Genomic DNA, 21,073 nt, shown 5'->3' on the forward strand with positions numbered 1-21,073 from the left:
TGTTCTGCCCTTCACCTCTCCCTGACACATCTGGATAAAAAAGACACATATGTCAGGATGCTATTCATAGACTTTAGCTCTGCCTTCAACACAATCATCCCTAAAAAGCTGGTTGTAAAATTGAGCAGGTTGGGTCTGAACACCTCCCTCTGCAATTGGATCCTGGACTTCTTCACAGAGAGGCCCCAGTCAGTTCGGATAGGCTGCAACACTTCCAGCATTATCACACTGAGCACTGGAGCACCGCAGGGCTGCGTGCTTAGTCCACTGCTGTTCACCCCGCTGACTCACGACTGCACAGCCATGCACAACACCAACCACATCATCAAGTTTGCGGATGATACGATGGTGCTGGGACTGATAAGCAGGGATGATGAAAGAACATACAGAGATGAAGTGGAACGGCTGTCCGCATGGTGTGAAGACAACAATCTATCTCTCAATGTTGACAAGACAAAAGAGATAATCGTGGACTTCAGAAAATCACATCCTGCCCACATCCCACTCAGCATCAACGGTTTTGATGTGGAGACTGTTAGGAGTACCAAGTTCCTCAGTGTGCACATAACTGAGGAACTTACGTGGACACATAACACCTCATCACTAATCAAGAAAGCCCAGCAGAGACTACACTTCATGAGGCGGCTGAAGCGAGCAAGTCTTCCTCCTTCCATCCTCACCATGTTCTACAGAGGCACCATTGAGAGTGTTCTGACCAGCTGTATCACTGTCTGGTATGGCAACTGCAACATATCCGACTGCAAGCGCCTGCAAAGGATAGTGAAGACAGCAGAGAACATTATTGGGGTGCCTCTCCCTTCACTACAGGACATAGTTTACAAACGCTGTATCCGCAAGGCCTGCAGCATTGTGCAGGACCCCTTACACCCCTCACATGGACTTTTCACACGTCTGCCATCCAAGAGAAGATACTGCAGCATCAAAGCCAGATCTGCCAGGCTGCAGGAGAGTTTTTACCCCCAAGCTGTTAGACTCCTTAACACCAGGCTGCCCCATGGGATCTTCCACACGGCCTCAACCACCTCTAAAAACAGAACTTTTATACATGTTAGCCACTGTCCTGCAAAGACGAGTGTGCAGGTAGAAAAGAACTGAAAATCTCCTACTGACCTTTAAGTATTTTGACACTCTTGTTATCCTTCTGCTGTGAAACATTCTGACCTGTCATTGTTTACACGTCTTAAACAACTATTATCATACACTGATAATTTCTGTATTATCTATATCTATTATTTATTATTTATTTATTATATTACATATCTTACACATCAATATTGCTGTTACTTCTTTGTCTTTGTCTTGTCTTTGCGCAATGTCTTGTCTTGTTTGTGTTTTAATTTTAATTTTAAATTTTAATTTTAATTTAGATTTTAATTCTATTTTTAAATTATTATTTGCACGTCATGTTGTTACACTGTGGACCCTGAGCTTCACAATTTCGTCTATCTGTATACTTGTATATGGTTGAGATGACAATAAAGTTCACTTTGACTTTTTTTTGACTTTGAATCAGGCCAGGTTGGAAGCTGTTCTGTGGAAGATGACATCTTGGGCAGGTCTGAACGAGATTGGCACTCTCTCAGCATGCTATAAAGGTGGCTTGCATACACCGATCCTGCTCATTTGGTTAGTATAGATAGTGTGTATGTATAGTATCAGTATAGTAATGTATAGTATCTTTAGCAATATAACAGTAAGTAAGCTTGATGCTATAGACGTTTTGGTGTTGGGTGATATGTCTCATCAATGTCGTAACAGCCGCGATACATTCTGCTCTATCTGTGGCAAATATACACTTATGCCTCAGAGACGTTGGATGACTGCTCTTGTGAAGAAAGCTAATCATCTGTATTTCCGCTGCAAAAGGAATGGGCGCCTCACATGTGGTGTCGGTCTGAGAGCCTGGCTCAGAGGCACTCGAAAGACGATGCCGTTTGCTGTTCCGATGATATGGCGAGAACAGAAAGACCATGTGACGGACTGTTACTTCTGTTTGACTAATGTGTCTGGTTTCTCTGCCAAAAACAAGAAGTCAATTGAATATCCTAATCTGCCTTCATCAATGAGACCCATGCCACATGACGACAGTCTTCCAATTCCGAAACCACCAGAGGATTGGACCTTAGACGAACCAGATGAAGAAACTACAATGCAGGGTACTGACCGTGACATTGACCCGGATTTTGAATCGTGCTCATCAGGCGATCCACATCTGATAACATAGTCCGAATTGAACGATTTGGTCAGAGATTTGGGTCTGTCAAAAGCAAAAACTGAGCTGCTGGGTTCGAGACTGCAGGAATGGTGTTTGCTGTCACCAGGTACGAAAATTTCTGTGTTTCAAGGCCGACATCATGATATAACCAAATTTTTTGAACAACTCGACAGTCTCTGTTTCTCTTGTGACATTGAGGGATTGTTCTCGGCCTTGGGTTGTGATCACAACCCGGAAGAGTGGCTTCTCTTCATTGATTTTTTAATGTTAAGCCTGAAAGCTGTTCTGCTACATAATGGCAACATTTATCTTTCAGTACCTGTTGGCTATGCAGCACAAATGAAAGAAACGTATGAGAATATGGAACTGTTGCTGAAGCACATCCAGTATAGCAGGTACAACTGGAATATCTGTAGAGATCTTAAAGTTGTTGCTCTGTTACTAGGACTGCAGCTCAGCTATTCAAAGTACTGTTGTTTCATCTGTTAATGGGACAGCCATGCCAAAGAGTCGCACTATTCTCAACAGAACTGGCCACTCTGTAAAAAGTTAGTTCCAGGACAGAAAAATGTGGCACATGAATCGCTTGTCGACCCGGCAAAGATATTTTTGCCTCCTCTTCACATAAAACTGGGACTCATGAAGAATTTTGTGAAAACACTGAACAAGGAAGGCGAATGTTTTTGTTATTCTTGGGAATATCTGTCTTAAATAACTTGACACCAAGATCAAAGAGGGCATTTTTGTTGGCCCCCAGATCAGACATGTTATGAGTGACAAGCGGTTTGAAGATCTGTTAGTTGGGCCGGAAAAAAATTGTCTGGAAAGCCTTCAAAGATGTTGTTGACAATATTCTGGGCAATTACAGAGCCCCAAACTACATTCAGGTGGTAAACAAACTTCTCAAAGCATACAAGACAGTGAAGTGGAACATGTCACTCAAGATTCATTTCCTCCACTCACACTTGGACTTCTTCCCCGCAAATCTCGGTGCTGTCAGTGATGAACACGGTGAAAGGTTTTACCAGGACATTGCAACAATGGAGAAACGATACCAGGGCAACTGGAATCCATCAATGCTTGCTGACTACTGTTGGACACTGCAACGTGATGCACCACACATGGAATACAAAAGAAAATACAAAAGAAAATCAGGAGCAAAACACTTTTAATTCTGTTGAATTTAATAGCTTATGCGAAACATAAATGTGACTAAATACATTATTGTCAGTAAACATATAAATGTCTATTTCCTACGTGATGCAGTAAAACCAAAATTATCAGAAAAAACATTTCAGGAAGCAAGACTTTTCAAAAAAATTGTTGTGCAGTGTAAAGGGTGGATGGATGGATTTTATTATTTTAAATAATGCAAATTTGAATACAGCAGCATTAATAGCCAGTAGATCCCAATGTCAATGATGAGACAGAGTAGATCATTCAGTTTATTGTGCTCACTTGGTTGCCTGATAGTTGTCAGTATCAATCACCTCATCCTGCCATCCTGAAAAAATGGCCAAATTTCAAAATGGTAATTTTGAATAGGTATTTATATCCTATTGGAATGTTAAATGATGCATCCATTGTGCTATGTGTATTATCATGTGTATATTCACATGATAATTACAGGGCACCTGAATAGTTAAATAATCATCAATCCATGCACAAACAATCTACAATACATTTTAAATATTTCATAGATTAATTCTCCCTTGACAAACCAACACAACAATTTTCAATATTTACTGGCCTGTTTTGATTTTCTTTCTAAGTTTGCTTCTTCTTATACACTGCATAGCAAAATATTTGAAAAAGACAGAGGGAGCAATCAAAAAAATGTCTTACAAGAGCAGAATTCCAATAGGGGGAAATGGTATATAAATAATCAATTTCAAAACAGGCTATAGATTCACATTGTAAAGCAATTTGTGGGAGGAAATACTGTGAAAACAAGGACATGGAGCTATTTACATGTCAGTCAGTCTGTCACTTACTAACCCGTTTAGTCCTGAACAGAGTAATAGGGGTCTGCTAGAGCCTATCCCAGCTAGCATAGGACGCAAGGCATGAGTGAACCCTGGACAGGGCGCCAGTCCATCACAGTGCAAACACATTCATAAATCCATACGCGCATACTTCAACCTCACAATAGGGGAAATTTAGGAAATAGCAGTCTCCGTAAACTGCATGTTTTTGGACTGTGGGAGGAAACCGGGGCACACAGAAGAAAATCACGCAGGTTAACGTCAGCAAAGTGGAAAAGAGCAATAAAATATTTCATCAATACACTTCCATACATCACAATGGAAACAACAAATCCAGATAGGCTTCTATTCGATTGAGATGTTTAATTGTAGTATTCTTGAATTGATTTTATAATTACATTATAAGTTACATAATAAATGAGTGTTATGTTTCATGGTCAAAACATATCCCATATTCGGCTTAGACAGTTATATACAGTATATTGAGACATCAAAAATTCACAGCAATTAAGCCTGTTATTTTAGAATAGTATTAATAAATTCTTGCCAAATTCTAGAAAAAAAGCTTTGAACTGTTTCTCAAAGAGAAAATTACATTTTTGCTGATTTTAAGTAAAATAAGATGTCCTTCGCCCACTGTGTAAGATAAGATGATTAACAGATAATGCAGTCTGTCTTTCATGGGAGAACGTTGTCCCCCCAGGACAGGACAATAACCATTAGAATAACTATTAGCCTGAAACTAATCTAAAAGAGTGTTAATGAAAATAGCTTCTCAGCTTTATAACTTTTTATATAAATGGTCTTCCTGTAACACTTTTTCAGTCCTGACTATACATTGTAAAACATTTAGCAATGTTTTAACTTGCTTATTCTTTCAGTTTATGAACAGTTGCGATTTAGATATTCAGAAACTGTAAAAATGTATTTTTAAAAACCTGCTTATAATTCTTTGGGCAATTTTATTTAAATACTATTTTAAGTATCTGATTTTTGTTACACTGATACCAGTGTTGCTTGCTTTAAAATGTTTTTCAAAGATTGGATTTATGTCTTCTTCACATTCTGAAGAATTACCATGCTTTAATTCTTAGGGTATCTTTCAATATTTTTTCTATAGAACGATCTGTCATCCATAGTGAACATTTTACATTTTGTCATTAAATTACCAAATGAGTAGCTTGTTTCACATACTCAACATCTTCTTGTACCTTAATTTTTGGCAAACAACAAATCTACAAAGGAAGTTTTAAACAACACTGATCAGAGTGCCAGACCACGACAGAGCACTCTTATGAGCACACTCACCCACCAGTTTAGAGTAGACAGAAAATCTGCAATGTGAGAGGATGAGGAGGGAAAAACCTCTCAAATACAAGGAAGAACCTGCTTGCTATAGCCGGGCAATGACAATGCTGAGATTCACATCCTGACTTCTGAAGTTGGAATGTGGCTGTGCTAATTATTGTGCCACCATACAGGCCTTTTAAAGTCATTCTAATTAAGAATTTGTTATTATTTATGCTCATTTATTAAAAAGTGTATTCACAAACCATAGCCACAGCATTGGATTCCAGAACATCCTGAGATGTCATCACAGTATAATAAGAAATGTTCGTCAGAAGATAAGCAACTGTCACTATTACCATGGATAATATGATTGACAAAGGCATGTTTCTGAAAAAAAAAAATCAGTTTATCAACCAAATATACTCTTTAATCACTCCAGCCAAATTGAACTCTAACAATATTTGCAGAGGGTATAATGATTCACTTTGACTAAAATATATGCCATGTGTAAAGAAAAGCTTAAATATTAAAAGCAATTAACCAATAAATTATTAAATTCAAATACCAAAAAAAAATACAAAAATAAAAAAGTAAAAACAAAACAAAAAGAAAAAAACTAATTCAAATTTGACATCAAAAACATCCAAACAAATAATGAAATAAATTCCATAATAAATTCCAAGGACCCAATTTAAACAATGCCTAAATTCACCATCAAGAGCAGGGAAAGAAAAGGCAAGAGATCAAGAAGACTAGCTTAAAAATCGAAGGAAAATGATCAACAGACCCCCAAAACCTAAAACACAATAGCATAAGTCAGGGGAAGGGCAAGGTGGAAGGGGAGGATCAGCACAGTGGACTAACCAGCTAATGGTACCCTGAAAAGTTTGGAGCTTTTTAAAGTCCCCTTGTCCTGCAATTATTCTCCTCTGGAGCACTTGGGGACTGTTGGTTAATGAAATGCCTTGACCTGCCACCATCAAAAACAATTAGTGATATAAGTGACTGAATACAGGGGAAAAATAAAATCAAGAACGTGATTCACGAAGTTAAAATACATAAACAACAAAAGGAAAGAAATATAAGAGAAAGAAAAGAAAATGCAAAAGAAATAAAACACAAAATGGAGTGTAGAACCATGACAGAGGAGAGAGCAACAAACAGAAACAAGAAAGCGAGAAGACTTAAAAACACTGCAACTTAAATACTATACCTGCTCAAGCTCTTGAGTAATTAAATGCTTGTCATATTTATAATTACTGTATCCTTCAATGTAATTTCACACTCTAGTACATGGGTCCATAATGGCAGCAAAGCACAAAGAAGGAAACAACTTTGTACTTATGCTGTCTTGTTAACTGCAGAGGCAGAACTGATAGGAAAAAAATAAACTGACCAGTTGAAACAGGCAAGGGTCAAATTCAGGAAGATGGCATTCACTAAAAGATGAATGCTAAGGATAAATTGCAGTCAAAAAGAAAACAGACAGAATTCAGTTACGGGGAAAATCTCTTAAGACTAGAGATACTTGCAAGAATTTCATTTTTGTTTTATCAAGAAACTTGGATGATTCTAGAATTGTCTACTGGTTTAAATACCATCGCTCTAATGATGCTATACTGATGCAACTTCCTGCAACCGACCCCTAACAACTTATCGTTATGTCCTAACAACTGAGAAACAAAATACAACATGTGGATAAATTAAATATTTTATTACGTGATTTAACAATAATGTTCATTTATAGGTTGCACCATCTTTCTCAAATGTGAATGCCTGTTATGTGGCAAAGAAGAGGATTAATATTTCAGTCATTTGCTTTCTACTAGGTTTTGATTACTGTAAGTCAGAAGAAAGAAAAAATACTGACAGTAACTACAGAGGTTGATTTTGAAATTATTATTATTATTACACATGCAGCAGCAGGGATTCTTGGTACTCAAACTCAGAAGGTGTAAAAGCAATCTCCAAAAAGCATGCCAGTCAATAATATTAAAAACAGCAGTGATAATAATGATAAAAAGAAAAAGTGTATAATATATGAGAAGAGCCTCGCACATTAGGGTGAATGAGGTGTCTTGTTTCATAACAGTGTGTTGTGCCTGTTGGAATTATTTATTGAATTGCTCCTCTCTGACAAAAAAGATTGCTTCTATACACTTTGATCCTTAATTTGTTTTATACTCATATCCTCATCACAACCTCTTCCTAAGATCTGTTTTGTACATGCCTTTCGGAACTGATGATTTCTTCTGTGACAAAATTCAAAACAAACCTATTAAAATAAAGCAGAATTCTTTTGGTTTTCTTTAAGTCTGGTTCAGTGTAATAGAAAGATTAAAGATTGCCTTTAGATGTAAGGTTCAGGCCAGTCAAGATGGAGTGCTGCAGGTCAACTACTATTCCTTTCAGTATGCTATAGTAAAAGGACTGCTGGGAATAATGGACTAAGTCCTACATATGCAAGTCTCAAGTAAGCCTCAACTCCTGACCTTCAAGTTTCAAGTTAGGTCTTAAGTTACAGTATAAGGATTACATTCAAGTAATTCAAGTCGAGTCACTCGATTTAATCAAACAAGTCAAGTTGACTCATATTTGTGTTTCTGAATGAATGAGTAGTAATTTCCTATACTATTAATGGTATACAAAGCTTTAATTAAAAAAGCTTCCTATATTTTGGAGTACTTGTTCTCCCACATTCCAAGTCGTAACCTTAGATCTTCAAATAGCAGTCTGCTTATTATTCTAAGAGCCAAGCCTAAATGAAGTGGTGAGGCAAACCATCTGCTATTATGCACCAAAAATCTGGGATGCTTTACCAATAGAGATACTCCAGGCTGACACTGTGGATTATTTAAAAAAAACTCCTAACAAGCCATTTTTTAAATTTGACTGACTCATAACTACAGTTTAGTTCAACCCTGAATAAACTAGCTACTGTATACACAGAATTATCATAGTCGTCAATGAATCTGCAATCTTTATTAGTCTTTATTGTTCTGTTTTTTTCCCCCGCTTCTCCTGTGGTGGCATTCTGTGCCATCTGAACAAAGTCGTGCCGTCACATGTGATGTTTGAATGAAAGTGAATACCCCAAACTGCTATAAGACCCACTGTGTCGAATCCTCTAAGACAAAGCCTTAAATAAACATTAAGGAGCTACTTAAGAACATTTATATTAGGTAGGACTCTTGAATGAATGAATGAGGGGGAGGCAGCTCTTCAATTCAAAAACACAATCTCTTTTGAACATGTTTCATCCTGTAACACATCTCTCTCAAGGAGCAGTAATAATTCAGTACTTGGAAGACAGCAGGCTAATGGTTTTACAACAACTGCATGGGGTGTGCACCTCTATATTCTTTTTAAGTCCTATTTAATGGTCATTGGTCCTTCGACTCCTTTCTTATAGCTCAGTTAATTTTGGAGGAAGATTTGACACTTGCTGTTTACTGTTTACTGAACCTAGCACAACGTTGATTTCTTTCAATCATTTTATTCTCCTCTTTTACCTCTATAATATAAAAAACTACAGCTAGATCTGTTTGAGCAGTGTGCATGAGCTGATTCATAATAAAATTCTTTAAACTATCAGAGAATATGGTCTTGTGGGTGTTGCCAGCATCTTTATTGTTGTTACAAACTGATTTCTTCACTAGGCTAGAATTTTCTCTGTTAGTTTTTTTAATTGCAGCAATAGGCATAATGTTAAAAATAATAACAATAATAATATTAGGGAGAGTGTATGCTGATAAAAGTGAGATAAAAAGTGAGTGTCCCTTAAATACTAGTCAGCCACATCTCCATCCACTGAAAAGGAACACCTATTTTCATTGCAATGTCAAGGTTAGTCAAAGCCTCTCCTGGCGGTATCAAGTACAACACAGGAACCATATCAGTCCAATTAAGAGATCTAAAATGCCAACTTTCAGAATATGAGAAGAATCTGGATCTACAAAAGTCACCGACACACAGGGACAACATTCTCCCCGGATGAAAAATGTATTCTTATCTTACATAATACTTGTAAAAATCATTCTAGAACAGTTTTTTGGTTCATTCAAATCCTGGGTTTTGACTACAGGGGAGTCAAAGTATTCACACCCCTTCACGTTTTCACATTTTGCTATGTTGCAGCCTTGTGCTAAAATCATTTAAATTCATTTTTCCCCCACTTCAGCAACACTCAATATCCCAAATTGACAAAGTGAAAAGAGGATTTCAGAATTTCGAAATAAATTTAATATGAATAAAAAATTGAAATATTACATTGACACAAGTATTCAGTTTCTTTACTCAGAATTTACTTAATGCACCTTTTGCAGTGTTTACAGCCTGGAGTGTTCTTTGGTATGATCCGCAGAGCTGCACAAACTTGGATTTGGGGTTTTTCTGCCATTTCTGCAGTTCCTATCAGACTCATTCAGAATGGATAGAGACCATCAGTGGACAACTATTTTTAGGTCTCTCCAGAGACATTCTATTGGATTCATGTCTAGGCTCTGGCTGGACAACTAAAGGACAATCAAAGTATTGTCCCTAAGCCACTCCACACACATGCACATGAGAGACGGTTTAGGGGCTCTAATAGTGTTGTTTTTCAGTCAGACCAGGGGTTGACGCTGTCATCTGGTCCTTTCTCCTTTTGTCCCTCTGCAGACCAGCTGAAGACCGTGCCTCTTAATGACATCACAACTGGCCCAATCATTGATGATGTCACTTCTGGCACCCTCTTATGACGTCACTTTCAGCATCCAGAACCCACCTTCTGATGATATCTCTTCCTGTTCCAGCCTCTCAAATCCCACCTCTTCCTATTTCAGCCAAATTTATAGACCAGGCTAACCCTGTTAGTTCAGTTCAGTTTTGGACTCCTGTCTGTAAAGATGTGTTTTATTTTCTTACCATTTTTTTCCAAGTATAGGGGGTGGCCATCCCTAAACTTTTTCTGTCTGCTGTTGTATCTTTTTACACTGTGTTTTGGGCTTAGAGTCATTGTATTGTTTGTAGATGAACCTCTGGCCCAGTCTGAGGTCCAGAGCACTCTGGAGCAAGTTTTCATTGAGCATATCTCTAAACTTTGTTCTATTCAGCTGTCCCACAACCATATATAGTTTCCCAGTCCCTGCCTCTGAAAAACAACCCTGCAGCATGATGTTGCCACCACCATGACTCACTGTTGGAATGGTATTGCATAGGTGATGAGCTGTTCCTGGTTTCCCCCAGACATACCACCACTATTCATGGTTTCATCAGAGCAGAAAATCTTGTTTTTCACAGTCTGACAGTTCTTTAGATGCCCTTTTTGTATACACTAAAAGGTCTTCCGTGTCTCATTTACTGATGTGAGGCTTCTGCCTGGCTACTCTGTCATAAAGCCCAGATCAGTGGAGTGCCACAGTGATGGTTATCCTTCTGAAAGTTTCTCCCATCTCTGTTAAGGTTCTCTAGAGTTCATCCAAAGCGATATCGGGTTCTTGGTCACTTCTTTTACCATGGCTCTTTTCCCATGATTGCCTAGTTTGACTAGGGTGCCATCTCTAGAAAGAGCTATGGTTGTTCCAAACTTCTTACATTCAATATTTATGGAGGCCACTGTGCTCTTGGGAACCTGCAAAGCGGAAGGAGTCTTTTTGTAGAATTCCCAAGATCTGTGCCTCAATACAATTCCATCTCTAAGCTCTGAAGGCAATACTCACGACACCATGATTTAGTTTTATTCTGATAAACATTGTCTGTGGAACCTTCTATAGACAGGTGTGCACTTTTCCTAATCATGTCCAAACAATTGAACTAACCACAAGTGAATTCCAAACAAGATGTAGAAACATCTCAATGGAGATCAACAGAACAGGAGGTACCTGAACCAAATTTCAAGTGTCATTCCAAAGATTTTGAATATTTGTGTCATTGTGATACAGTAATCCCTCGCTACTTCGCGGTTCACTTTTCGCGGATTCACGACTTCGCGGATTTTATATGTAAACATATCTAAATATATAACGCGGATTTTTCGCTGCTTCGCGGGTTTCTGCGGACAATGTGTCTTTTTACTTCTGGTACTTGCTTCCTCAGTTGGTTTGCCCAGGTGATTTCATACAAGAGATGCTATTGGCGGATGGCTGAGAAGCTACCCAATCAGAGCATGAAGTTAAGTTCCTGTGTGCTGCTGATTGGCTCAGCGACGGAGTGGTGCATTAACCAGGAAGTCTCATCTCACTCATTCAGCATTAACGTGCTACTGCTTCAGGGGCCGTGTCCAAGCGCCAACAGAAGATGCAAATGATTGCAGCAAAGGTAAAAGTTTTGGATATGTTGAAGGAAGGGAACAGCTACACCATTACAGCATCAATGAGTCCACGATTCTTTTTATTTAAAAAGGAGGAAAAGCATATAAGATCTACGGCCGCAGTGTCCTTTAACCAGGGCGCAAAACGAGTTGCAAGTGGATGTGATAAGGCAGTAGTCTGGATGGAATCTGCTTTAGGAATCTTTGCAACAAGGTCGACGACGTCATGACCGCCTACAAGCTGCTCTTCGACCGGAAAAAGAAGCAGCGGCAGCAACTGCCGATCACAATATTTTTGCAGCCTCGCAAAAAAGAGCCAGTTCCTACTACTACTACTACGGATACACCTTCGGAAACCGTGGAGGAGGTGCCCCAGGAAATGGCACCGCCGTCTGAAGAGACGTAAAATACAGTCATCGGCTGCGCAGTAAAAGTCATCATCTCCTTCATCGTCATCATTTTTACTGTGCAGCATATTCATCACCATCATCACGTCATATATAGCTACGTGTACTTCGCTATACAGTAAGTGTAAACTTATCTACCGATTTCATATTGCTTAGCAGCTGTCCCTGTTATTAATAGAGTAAAGGGTTGGTTGTAAACAATACAGGGAGGGTTTAAAAACGTCCAAATACACGTTAAATAATTAAATAAATATGGTGTCCCTACTTCGCGGAAATTCAGTTATCGCGGTCGGCCTTGGAACCTATCTCCCGCGATAAGTGAGGGATTACTGTATTCAATTTGCAAAAATTTCTAAAATTGATTTTCGTGTTGTCATTCAGGGGCATTGAGTTGTGCTTGATGTGGGGGGAAATTAACTTAAATGATTTTAGTATAAGACTGAAACATAACAAAACATGAAAGAAGTCAAGGGGACTGAATAATTTCTGAATCCAATGTATAAGTAGGAAACGTGTTGCATCTTTAGTTTGATCTATCTATCTATCTATCTATCTATCTATCTATCTATCTATCTATCTATCTATCTATCTATCTATCTATCTATCTATCTATCTATCTATCTATCTATCTATCTATCAGTAATCCTGCTGATAACTTTATATAGGATGAGGTAGGCCGGCTGTTTTATTCACAAGGAAACTTAAAGCTACTTGCACCAAGCCCATGTATTTAAGAAAGAATTTACTAGGGGGAATTATGCAAGACAAATTTACAGAGAGAGATGAAGGACACCTACCATCCTGCATAGGCATATAATCCTGCATAAAAAGCCAACGGTAACTTGTCCATTGTCAAAGAACTGGTGTCAAAAGCTTTGTGGAAATTTTCAGTTTGTCCTGCAAAGATAAAAATGCAAACAGGATCAAACATTCTAGAAGTAGAGTAGAAGGTGGAGAGATCAGTGAAATAAAATTGTGGCAAGCATACATGTGTATTTCCTCTTTTGTAAATAGAAGTTGAACTACTGTTGCTGCATAATTAAAGTTCACATTTCCCTAAAGCAGAAGAAGCTATCAGTAGTTTCAAAAAAGGTGAGTGATCAAAAAGTTCTCAGTCTTAGCTGAAAGTGACATTTTACAGTGTTCATCTTGTAATTGTCCAAATTATTGCTCTTATTTACTAATATATTTGACTTGGTTTTTGAAATATATAGTGTATATGTTTTGTTTCGAAACAAAGTCAATATGGATGCTGAGAAGCACAAAATCAGGTATCATGCTATCATTACATTTCTAGCCCTAAAGAAGATCTGGAGTGAAGCATGTACCAACATGAAATGGAAGCTCCGGTTTCACCAGTAAAAAATAATGTTACAAATGATGTTGCAGATTCAAAAAAACACCTTTGTTTTTCAGCACTGGGATGCCTGCTATACCTCTCCTGTCACAGACATCTAGACTTTGGAGTCATCTATTAGTAAGCCCAATGGGAAGTGAGAATAGAGCACACAGACAAGGCAAAATAAAAATAAATGATCAACATGACTATAACTCCAAGCTTTGACTGCATTTCCATTAGTAAAGATTGATTTAATTCAAAGTATGCTGTATTATAAGTACACTGAACAGTGGACAGAAACAGAAATTATGGATATTTCTTTAAAGATGATTATTATGCTTTGATGACAAGTTATTGTTCTTTAACAATTTTGCAAAAACTGAGTTTAATCTTCTATCGGCTAGCCCTTCCTGCTCACTTTAGAATTCCACCGATGTTTCACAGCTCAAAATTAAAATTCTTTATAACGTTTCCTATTACAATCCTCGGCCTATTCCTCTTCCTTTAATACTTCAGGTGAGTGACGAATACATAATCCACAAGATTTTGGACTCACAATGTCATAGTATGTGAACTTGGTATTTGGTTCAATAATGGGACTATGGCCCTGAGGACCCTTCCTGGATTTATACAGATCATGTCCATACTCCCATTGTAATATATTTTTCAGGATGAATCTCAGCAAGCCTGATGGGCTATTTCATGATCAGGTTAATGATTTACATTTTTTTCTAACTGTTCCTTGACCTCTGCAAATTATTTGAGTATAGTTATCTGAGTTTCTGTAACCAGGAAATCTAGTGGTTATACCAATTTTTGTCTGTTATAAACTAATTATCTTTTTCAACAGCACCACCTTCTTGTTTTCTTTGTGGTTACCACCATTTTTGACTATGATTCTGGTTACACACCTTGGGCCTTGTTTACTAAAATGTTCTACGCTCGGTTATGACTTTGACTTGATATTTGAAACACCTGTATATCTTCTGATCCTATCTTGTCTCTAAATTTCTATTACCATGAGCAAACTGTACAACAAGTAAATTGCAAAGATCGGACTGCCTCAATGTCCTGACTGTCTGTTTGCCCATCGGCCTAAAAAAATGTAGTTTGGTATTCCTGTTCTCCGTTTCTTAGTACCTGGCAACACTCATAGCAAAATGTGCTCTTAGACAAACCTTCTGCTTATCACATGCTCATACAAGCTTCTTTTGCTGGCACATATTTATGGATCCCAGTATGAATGATCGCGTCATGCTAGATGTACAAAAACTGTAGATCATAAGAGCTAAAACAACAAACAATACATTTCTGTTACCTGAAGATAGCTGTATCAGTCCTGTCACAATAATTAAAACCAAAGCCCCCATCTTGACAATGGTAAGTGTTATCTGCAATCGTGTGGTCCAGTTCACACTCCAGCAGTTCACAGCCACAACAAATGCTAGGCAAAGAGAAAGAAAGACAAAAGTGGTTAAATAAATGTGAGAAATAAGTGCTGGAGGCAAAGATACAGTATCCAACAGGGAGTTAAGGAATGTAATGACATTCTATCTTCTTTCTCATTAACATACTTTCTCTAACCATCAAGGTATTACAGAACCAGATTAAGAACATTGTGAGTTATTTTTTACTATCTTTTTGTCATCAGGATAATGTTATTTTGTGGTTTTATTTTTTTTGTATTTTGGGTTATGTCAGTGATTACCATTTTGAATTTAATTTTGTCTTATGAGTTGTTTATTATGGGCTATTGATATTTAGGGGTTTCCAACCATTTTTATTTATTTTGACAAAGTTTACAGTTTATTTTGGTTTGGCCCATTCATTTGTTAATGTGATATCAAATTTGTCATGTCAGCAGCAGTGATAGTGTAAATATGTTGGTGGCTTCATACTCGAAACTCAAAAATATTAGTGTAGTTAGTTTCTTTTTCAAGTTGGATACGGTACATGCTAAGTTGTGTTACAGTTTTGAACTCTTTCTGTCCTGACTCTGATTCCTGGTTTTGCCCTTCTCTTTTGTTTATCTGAATACCATTTCATCCTTATAGTTGTGACCTGGCCTGCATTTGTAATACTATTCTTGTTTCAAGTATTATCTCCAAGGTCAAATCTCTCACTTACAATAGTCCTTGAGAAGCTGTCCCAAAGCACATAGCCCCTTTGTTACGATTTTATTTTCATATTTCTTGGTATTTGGAAGTTTCTCACTTTTATCTGAAGTTGTTTAGGCATTGAATCCAATTTTTATATTTCTTTTTATAGTTAAAGTTATCTAGGTAAAGTCTTCATGTGATGAAATCTTGGATTCCTAGGCACTGTCATTTTGTGCTTATTTTTGTTAGCAGTTGCAAAATATTGTCATGCGTGATACATTTCTTCACACGTCATACTGTACAAATGTCACTATCGGGTACTTGTGGGTTGTCCATGATTTACAAACAATAAAACAAATTGTACATGTGAAGCCTTGGTTAATTAGAAATTCAAGTACTGTACTTTGACTTTGTGTTTATGATTAAGTTTTGGGTACAAATGCAAATGACTTAATGTGAAAGAATGATATTAGTTTAGTATCAAGATCTTTTGCTTGCCATTTTGATTATGATTCATGAATGCTGCTTAGATGTTTGATGCTCAGTTATATTCTCTTTGATATTTTAGACTGTTTCCTGGCTAAACTTCTATGTTGTCCCTTGAATGTCCTATTTTGTATCAGTCTGAAAAACTTTAAGTCCTATGGACCTTCCATATACAATTTTGGACATAATAAACATTTTGCCAAAGGGGCACATATACAATATTATTCATATGGACTTTCAAAGTGTTTTGATAAGGTATCATATGAGAGGCTAGGAGTCAAATAAAAACAAGTGGGATTCCAAAGAGGGTAAGTCTGTTTGAATATTGGCACAGAATACAAAGGATTTTTATGAGAGGAAATTTTTCTAAATTAAAGATCCAGAGAAGCAGGCTGATTCCAAGAATATGAGGTATGAGTTATGAGGAAAGATCGAAAGAGCTGATGTTTTTCAGTTTACGCAACTAAGGTTAAGAGGAGAAATGAGAGAAGTGTTCAGACGTATGAAGTTCTGGATTCCAGCTGTTATTTCAAAATGGGCTGATCAAGAAGGGCATGATGGCACAGATAGAAACTGGTTAAAGGAAATTTTCTTGCAAAAGTTAGAAATAAATTACCAAGTGGAGTTGTAGATCGTAGTGGGTTGGGGACATTCAAAACTGAAATGCATGAAATTTTGCAAAAGTTCACCTAAATTGTCAAAATTTCTGTTATATTTGTATACTTGTATTTTTATCTAAAAAAATCATAAAATCTTCTTCTTGTTATTACAAAATTAACTTTGGTTTTTAAAAGTAGTTTAGGTTGGTGCTTACTATTAACAGATAACTAAACCTATAATATTTTAGTTTGTCATATATTATATGATTACATGATCAGTTTTGTATGTGGTTGAGACTTAAAGCAGGCATGAAATAAGACCATAGGAAAGTCAAATGACAACTTACAGACTCCCATTATGCTGACCATTTTAACAAGTACTTCGGGTGCTGGACATGGGCTGAAGAAAGGTTCAAGAATGTACCGGCCAAATGCCAAAGCCACTACAGATGATGCAGCAGGCCTAGATTGTTCACAAAACAACAAATATTTAAATGTCAGAGACGGGGGAAGTGCAGCTTTTCTTCTAAATTGTTTCTGAATCCCTTCTGTTTTGATTGTAACTGAGACAAAATGTTAACTGTACAGTAACTAATACTCAACGTTCATACTGTAATGTGCAGATAAGAAACAAAACTGCTGCTTGCACAAAGTAGGCATATTTCCCCTTAAATCTTTGCAGGCTGCAAGGCATTTATTTAAAGTGACTAAATCCCAACTTGCCACAGAATTTATGAAAGCACTTTTAAGATTTTTATCATCAGAAATATATTATGTGGTGCTTGACACTTTATACTAAAGAGTTCAGCAAATTGCTACACACAGTGTTGGTGTAGAAAAATATACAGTGCAGTGAGGGAAGGACTATCACTGCTGACTGACATCACGATTTGGTTTTCAGTTTAAATCCAAAACAGATCAAAAGCAAAACCGATCTGTTACAAAGTCTCAGACATCATGAAAATAGTTGTAGGGCATTTCTGTAAATTAGTAAACACAAAGTGAAGAACAATTTCAAAATCCCATTTATGAAATACATACATGACTATCCATCCATCCATCCATTTTCCAACCCGCTGAATCCGAACACAGGGTCACGGGGGTCTGCTGGAGCCAATCCCAGCCAACACAGGGCACAAGGCAGGAAACAATCCCGGGCAGGGTGCCAACCCACCGCAGGACACACACAAACACACCCACACACCAAACACACACTAGGGCCAATTTAGAATTGCCAGTCCACCTAACCTGCATGTCTTTGGACTGTGGGAGGAAACCGGAGCGCCCGGAGGAAACCCACGCAGACACGGGGAGAACATGCAAACTCCACGCAGGGAGGACCCGGGAAGCAAACCCAGGTCCCCAGATCTCCCAACTGCGAGGCAGCAGCGCTACCCACTGTGCCACCGTGCCGCCCCCATACATGACTAGCTATATGTAAATAAATCATTGTGATCTTAACCAACATGCACAGACACATTTATATTCCAGTAACATAAAATATTCAGCTTCAAGGTGCCATATGTGGTATGGAAACTCCTTCACAATGACGTTTTTGGTACAAATAACACAAAAATAATAATAAAAAAAACCACTCAACCAAGGCACTGCATGAAATCATTGCCGACAACATACTGTATACTGTAAGTCAGGAAGCATATTTTATTTGTATAATCAACAATATCTGATCTCATCAACCCACAATCAATTTCAGGGACAGGAGCCTAATCTTACAGCACTATGTGCAATATAGGATAAGCAATAATTAAAAAAAAACGTTTTTGCCATTTATAAAACCAATAATCTAAATGAACATTGTTTAATATATTTATTACATTCCCTGGCCACATTTTTAGCATAACAGGATCGTCTGGAAGGTATACCGAGTAATGTGACATGGGCAGAAACTGTTGAAGAACACTAGATCACTGGTGACCCAGCAGTTGCCAGGAATGTTAAATTCCTAAGGAAAGGTAGATTAAGGATAGAAGACTTCTGGAGTCCCAGTGTCAAGCTGCCAAATGGCCTGAATTAATGAAGGCTGCCCTAGAGATTCCCTAAAGGTTGTGACGTTTGGCAAGGAAACAGTCGAGAGCAGAGGGAAATGTTGTGGTACCACTCTGGTAACACCATTTAATTGAAAGGTAAATATATGAAAATAAAACAAAATGACATGAGCAAGGCACAACACAAAAGATGCTGAAACTAAGTCAGTCAAAGGTCAGCTCTTTATCTTTCATTCTATCGGTTGTATCATACTCAGGTTCTGATCAGTTCTGAGATGCCACCTTCCTGGATTGCTGCATTTTAAGCAAAATGACTGTAAGGGGGCATCACAGCAGAGTGAACATGCCCTCACTGGGTTAAGAGAATACCATTAATGACAGTAGCCCCTTTTGCCCAAATGCGGAAGTGCTTACCTCAGTCAAGTCTGTCAGGGGAAAAGGTACATGACAGCTTATAGATGCAAGATGAATTGGGCTATAGAAAGAACTCCAGCAGCTTGTTTTCCCTGTTTCAAAAACAGTGCTACCCAATCCACTAGAACAGGGTTTAAAGCTGCCTTCAGCTAGAAGACCTACTGAGTCGGAACTGAATAAGTACTAAACTTCAGAAGGAAGAATGGTCAGGTTAGAAACAGTGTGTGTGAGGAAGAAAGGAGGAAAAGAGTATGAGTTTAAGTGAATTAGATGAAGATGAAAAGGGAAGACTTGAAGTGCTTGAAATGGAACCAAATTACTAGTGGTATTCTATTTATGGTGATATACTGACATTCAATCGAAGACCGGGGGGGAACTGTCCCCCATGAAGATTTCTGAAAATGTTACTGGTATATAATGTGCTAGTACAGTGAAACGTAGATTTTTGCAAAACAATGTCAATCGATCAAAGAGCATAGGTGCAGGGTTGAAGATTTCTGAAGAAGTGCCAGTACTATGTGTTGAAATTAGTAGACATGAGTGCTGGAGCAAGTGCTGAAGATCTGTATCTTTGAATGAGAATACATATCCAAAACCATATATTTTTGGTATTACAGCTGTTCTGTGGGGACAATGAAAAACAATAGTTGTCTTCTGATTAAAGCCCTTTAAGACCGGTAGTGGCAAAATGAAAATAAAGTACTTTTGCATTAAGCCTCTGCAAACTGTCTGCCTGATGGGATTCAATTGGGGAGACAGTAGATACTCACTTAAGAGACCAGTTTAAAGCCTTCTGAAGGTTGCTATCCAGTGCATAAAATTATTTAATTGAATTCTCTCTCTCTCTTATATTTTGTTATCTTGCAAGTGCTTTTTGGCAATCTCTGTGGCCTTATTAATGGTCTGTGGATGTAAATGGTTTTGCCTGGTAAATTACTTAAGTTAATGGGCCTCAGTTATAGTATTGTCAGATAATTAGATATATCAGAAGTACTATCTAAATAATGTAAGTACTTTTCTGTATACAATATTTGTAAGGGTTTTAGTCTAATAGTATTGGCTGCTAGTGTGACACAATGGTTAAGGCTTTGGACCTAGGACTTCAAGCTCTGAAGTTGTGGTTTCAGATCCTGCTATGTGTGATGCTGTGTGTCCATAAACATGTCACCTCTCCAATTTGTAAAACAAATAAAATATAATCCATTGTATCTCAAATGTAAGTCATCTTGGATAAAGATATCAGTCAAATAATATGTAATAATAACATTATTGGAGATGCTTACTCTTGAACATACTATACACATTTGCCCATGAGTAAAACATTCTTGCATCGGATCAATTTCTGCTGTTCCTAGTGACTTAGCATATGTTGATGCAAAACACAAGTTCACAAGAAAGTGTATTCTTTTGAATTGAAATGGGTAATCAGTAGGAATAATGTGAAATTTGGGTATATGTCTATCCATCCATTATCCAACCCTCTATATCCTAACTACTGGGTCATGGGGGTCTGCTGGCACCAATCCCAGCCAACACAGGGCGCAAGGCAGGAAACAAACCCCAGGCAGGGCGCAAATACACACTAGGGACAATTTAGAATCGCCAATACACCTAACCTGCATGTCTTTGGACTATGGGAGGAAACCAGAGTACCCCTACGCAGACAGGGGGAGAACATGCAAACTCCATGCAGGGAGGACCCAGGAAATGAACCAGCAGCACTACCGCTGCGCCACCGTGCCACATGCTGGGTGTATGTTCTTATCATTATTACATGTTTATAATTTTCACTTATGAAATTCACAGAAGTACTTTCTTTTGTGTTTTTCATTAGTTGCATGTTCAAACTTGTAATGACAGACAATACAGTTCTAACATATTCCATTTTACTTTAACTTCGGAGTTGAGATATTAATGTATATT

The 21,073-nt window shown here is 37.8% G+C and overlaps 2 protein-coding genes across 2 annotated transcripts in view; both read right to left on the reverse strand.

The window, feature by feature from the left end:
• The window catches only part of LOC114644348 (cystine/glutamate transporter-like), a 621,881-nt gene that overhangs the window by 492,916 nt on the left and 107,892 nt on the right, over nt 1–21,073 (reverse strand).
• LOC127529139 (cystine/glutamate transporter-like) overlaps nt 1–21,073 on the reverse strand; it is a 46,771-nt gene that overhangs the window by 13,297 nt on the left and 12,401 nt on the right. The window contains exons 4-8 of the mRNA XM_051931772.1: nt 17,078–17,193; nt 14,865–14,990; nt 13,005–13,104; nt 7,742–7,786; nt 5,775–5,898 (exon numbers count right to left, since the gene is read on the reverse strand). Coding sequence (XP_051787732.1) covers nt 5,775–5,898; nt 7,742–7,786; nt 13,005–13,104; nt 14,865–14,990; nt 17,078–17,193 — 511 coding nt within the window. The remainder of the gene's footprint in view (nt 1–5,774; nt 5,899–7,741; nt 7,787–13,004; nt 13,105–14,864; nt 14,991–17,077; nt 17,194–21,073) is intronic.

This window comes from Erpetoichthys calabaricus, chromosome 1 (assembly GCF_900747795.2).
Source record: "Erpetoichthys calabaricus chromosome 1, fErpCal1.3, whole genome shotgun sequence".
Taxonomy (NCBI): Eukaryota; Metazoa; Chordata; class Cladistia; order Polypteriformes; family Polypteridae; genus Erpetoichthys; species Erpetoichthys calabaricus.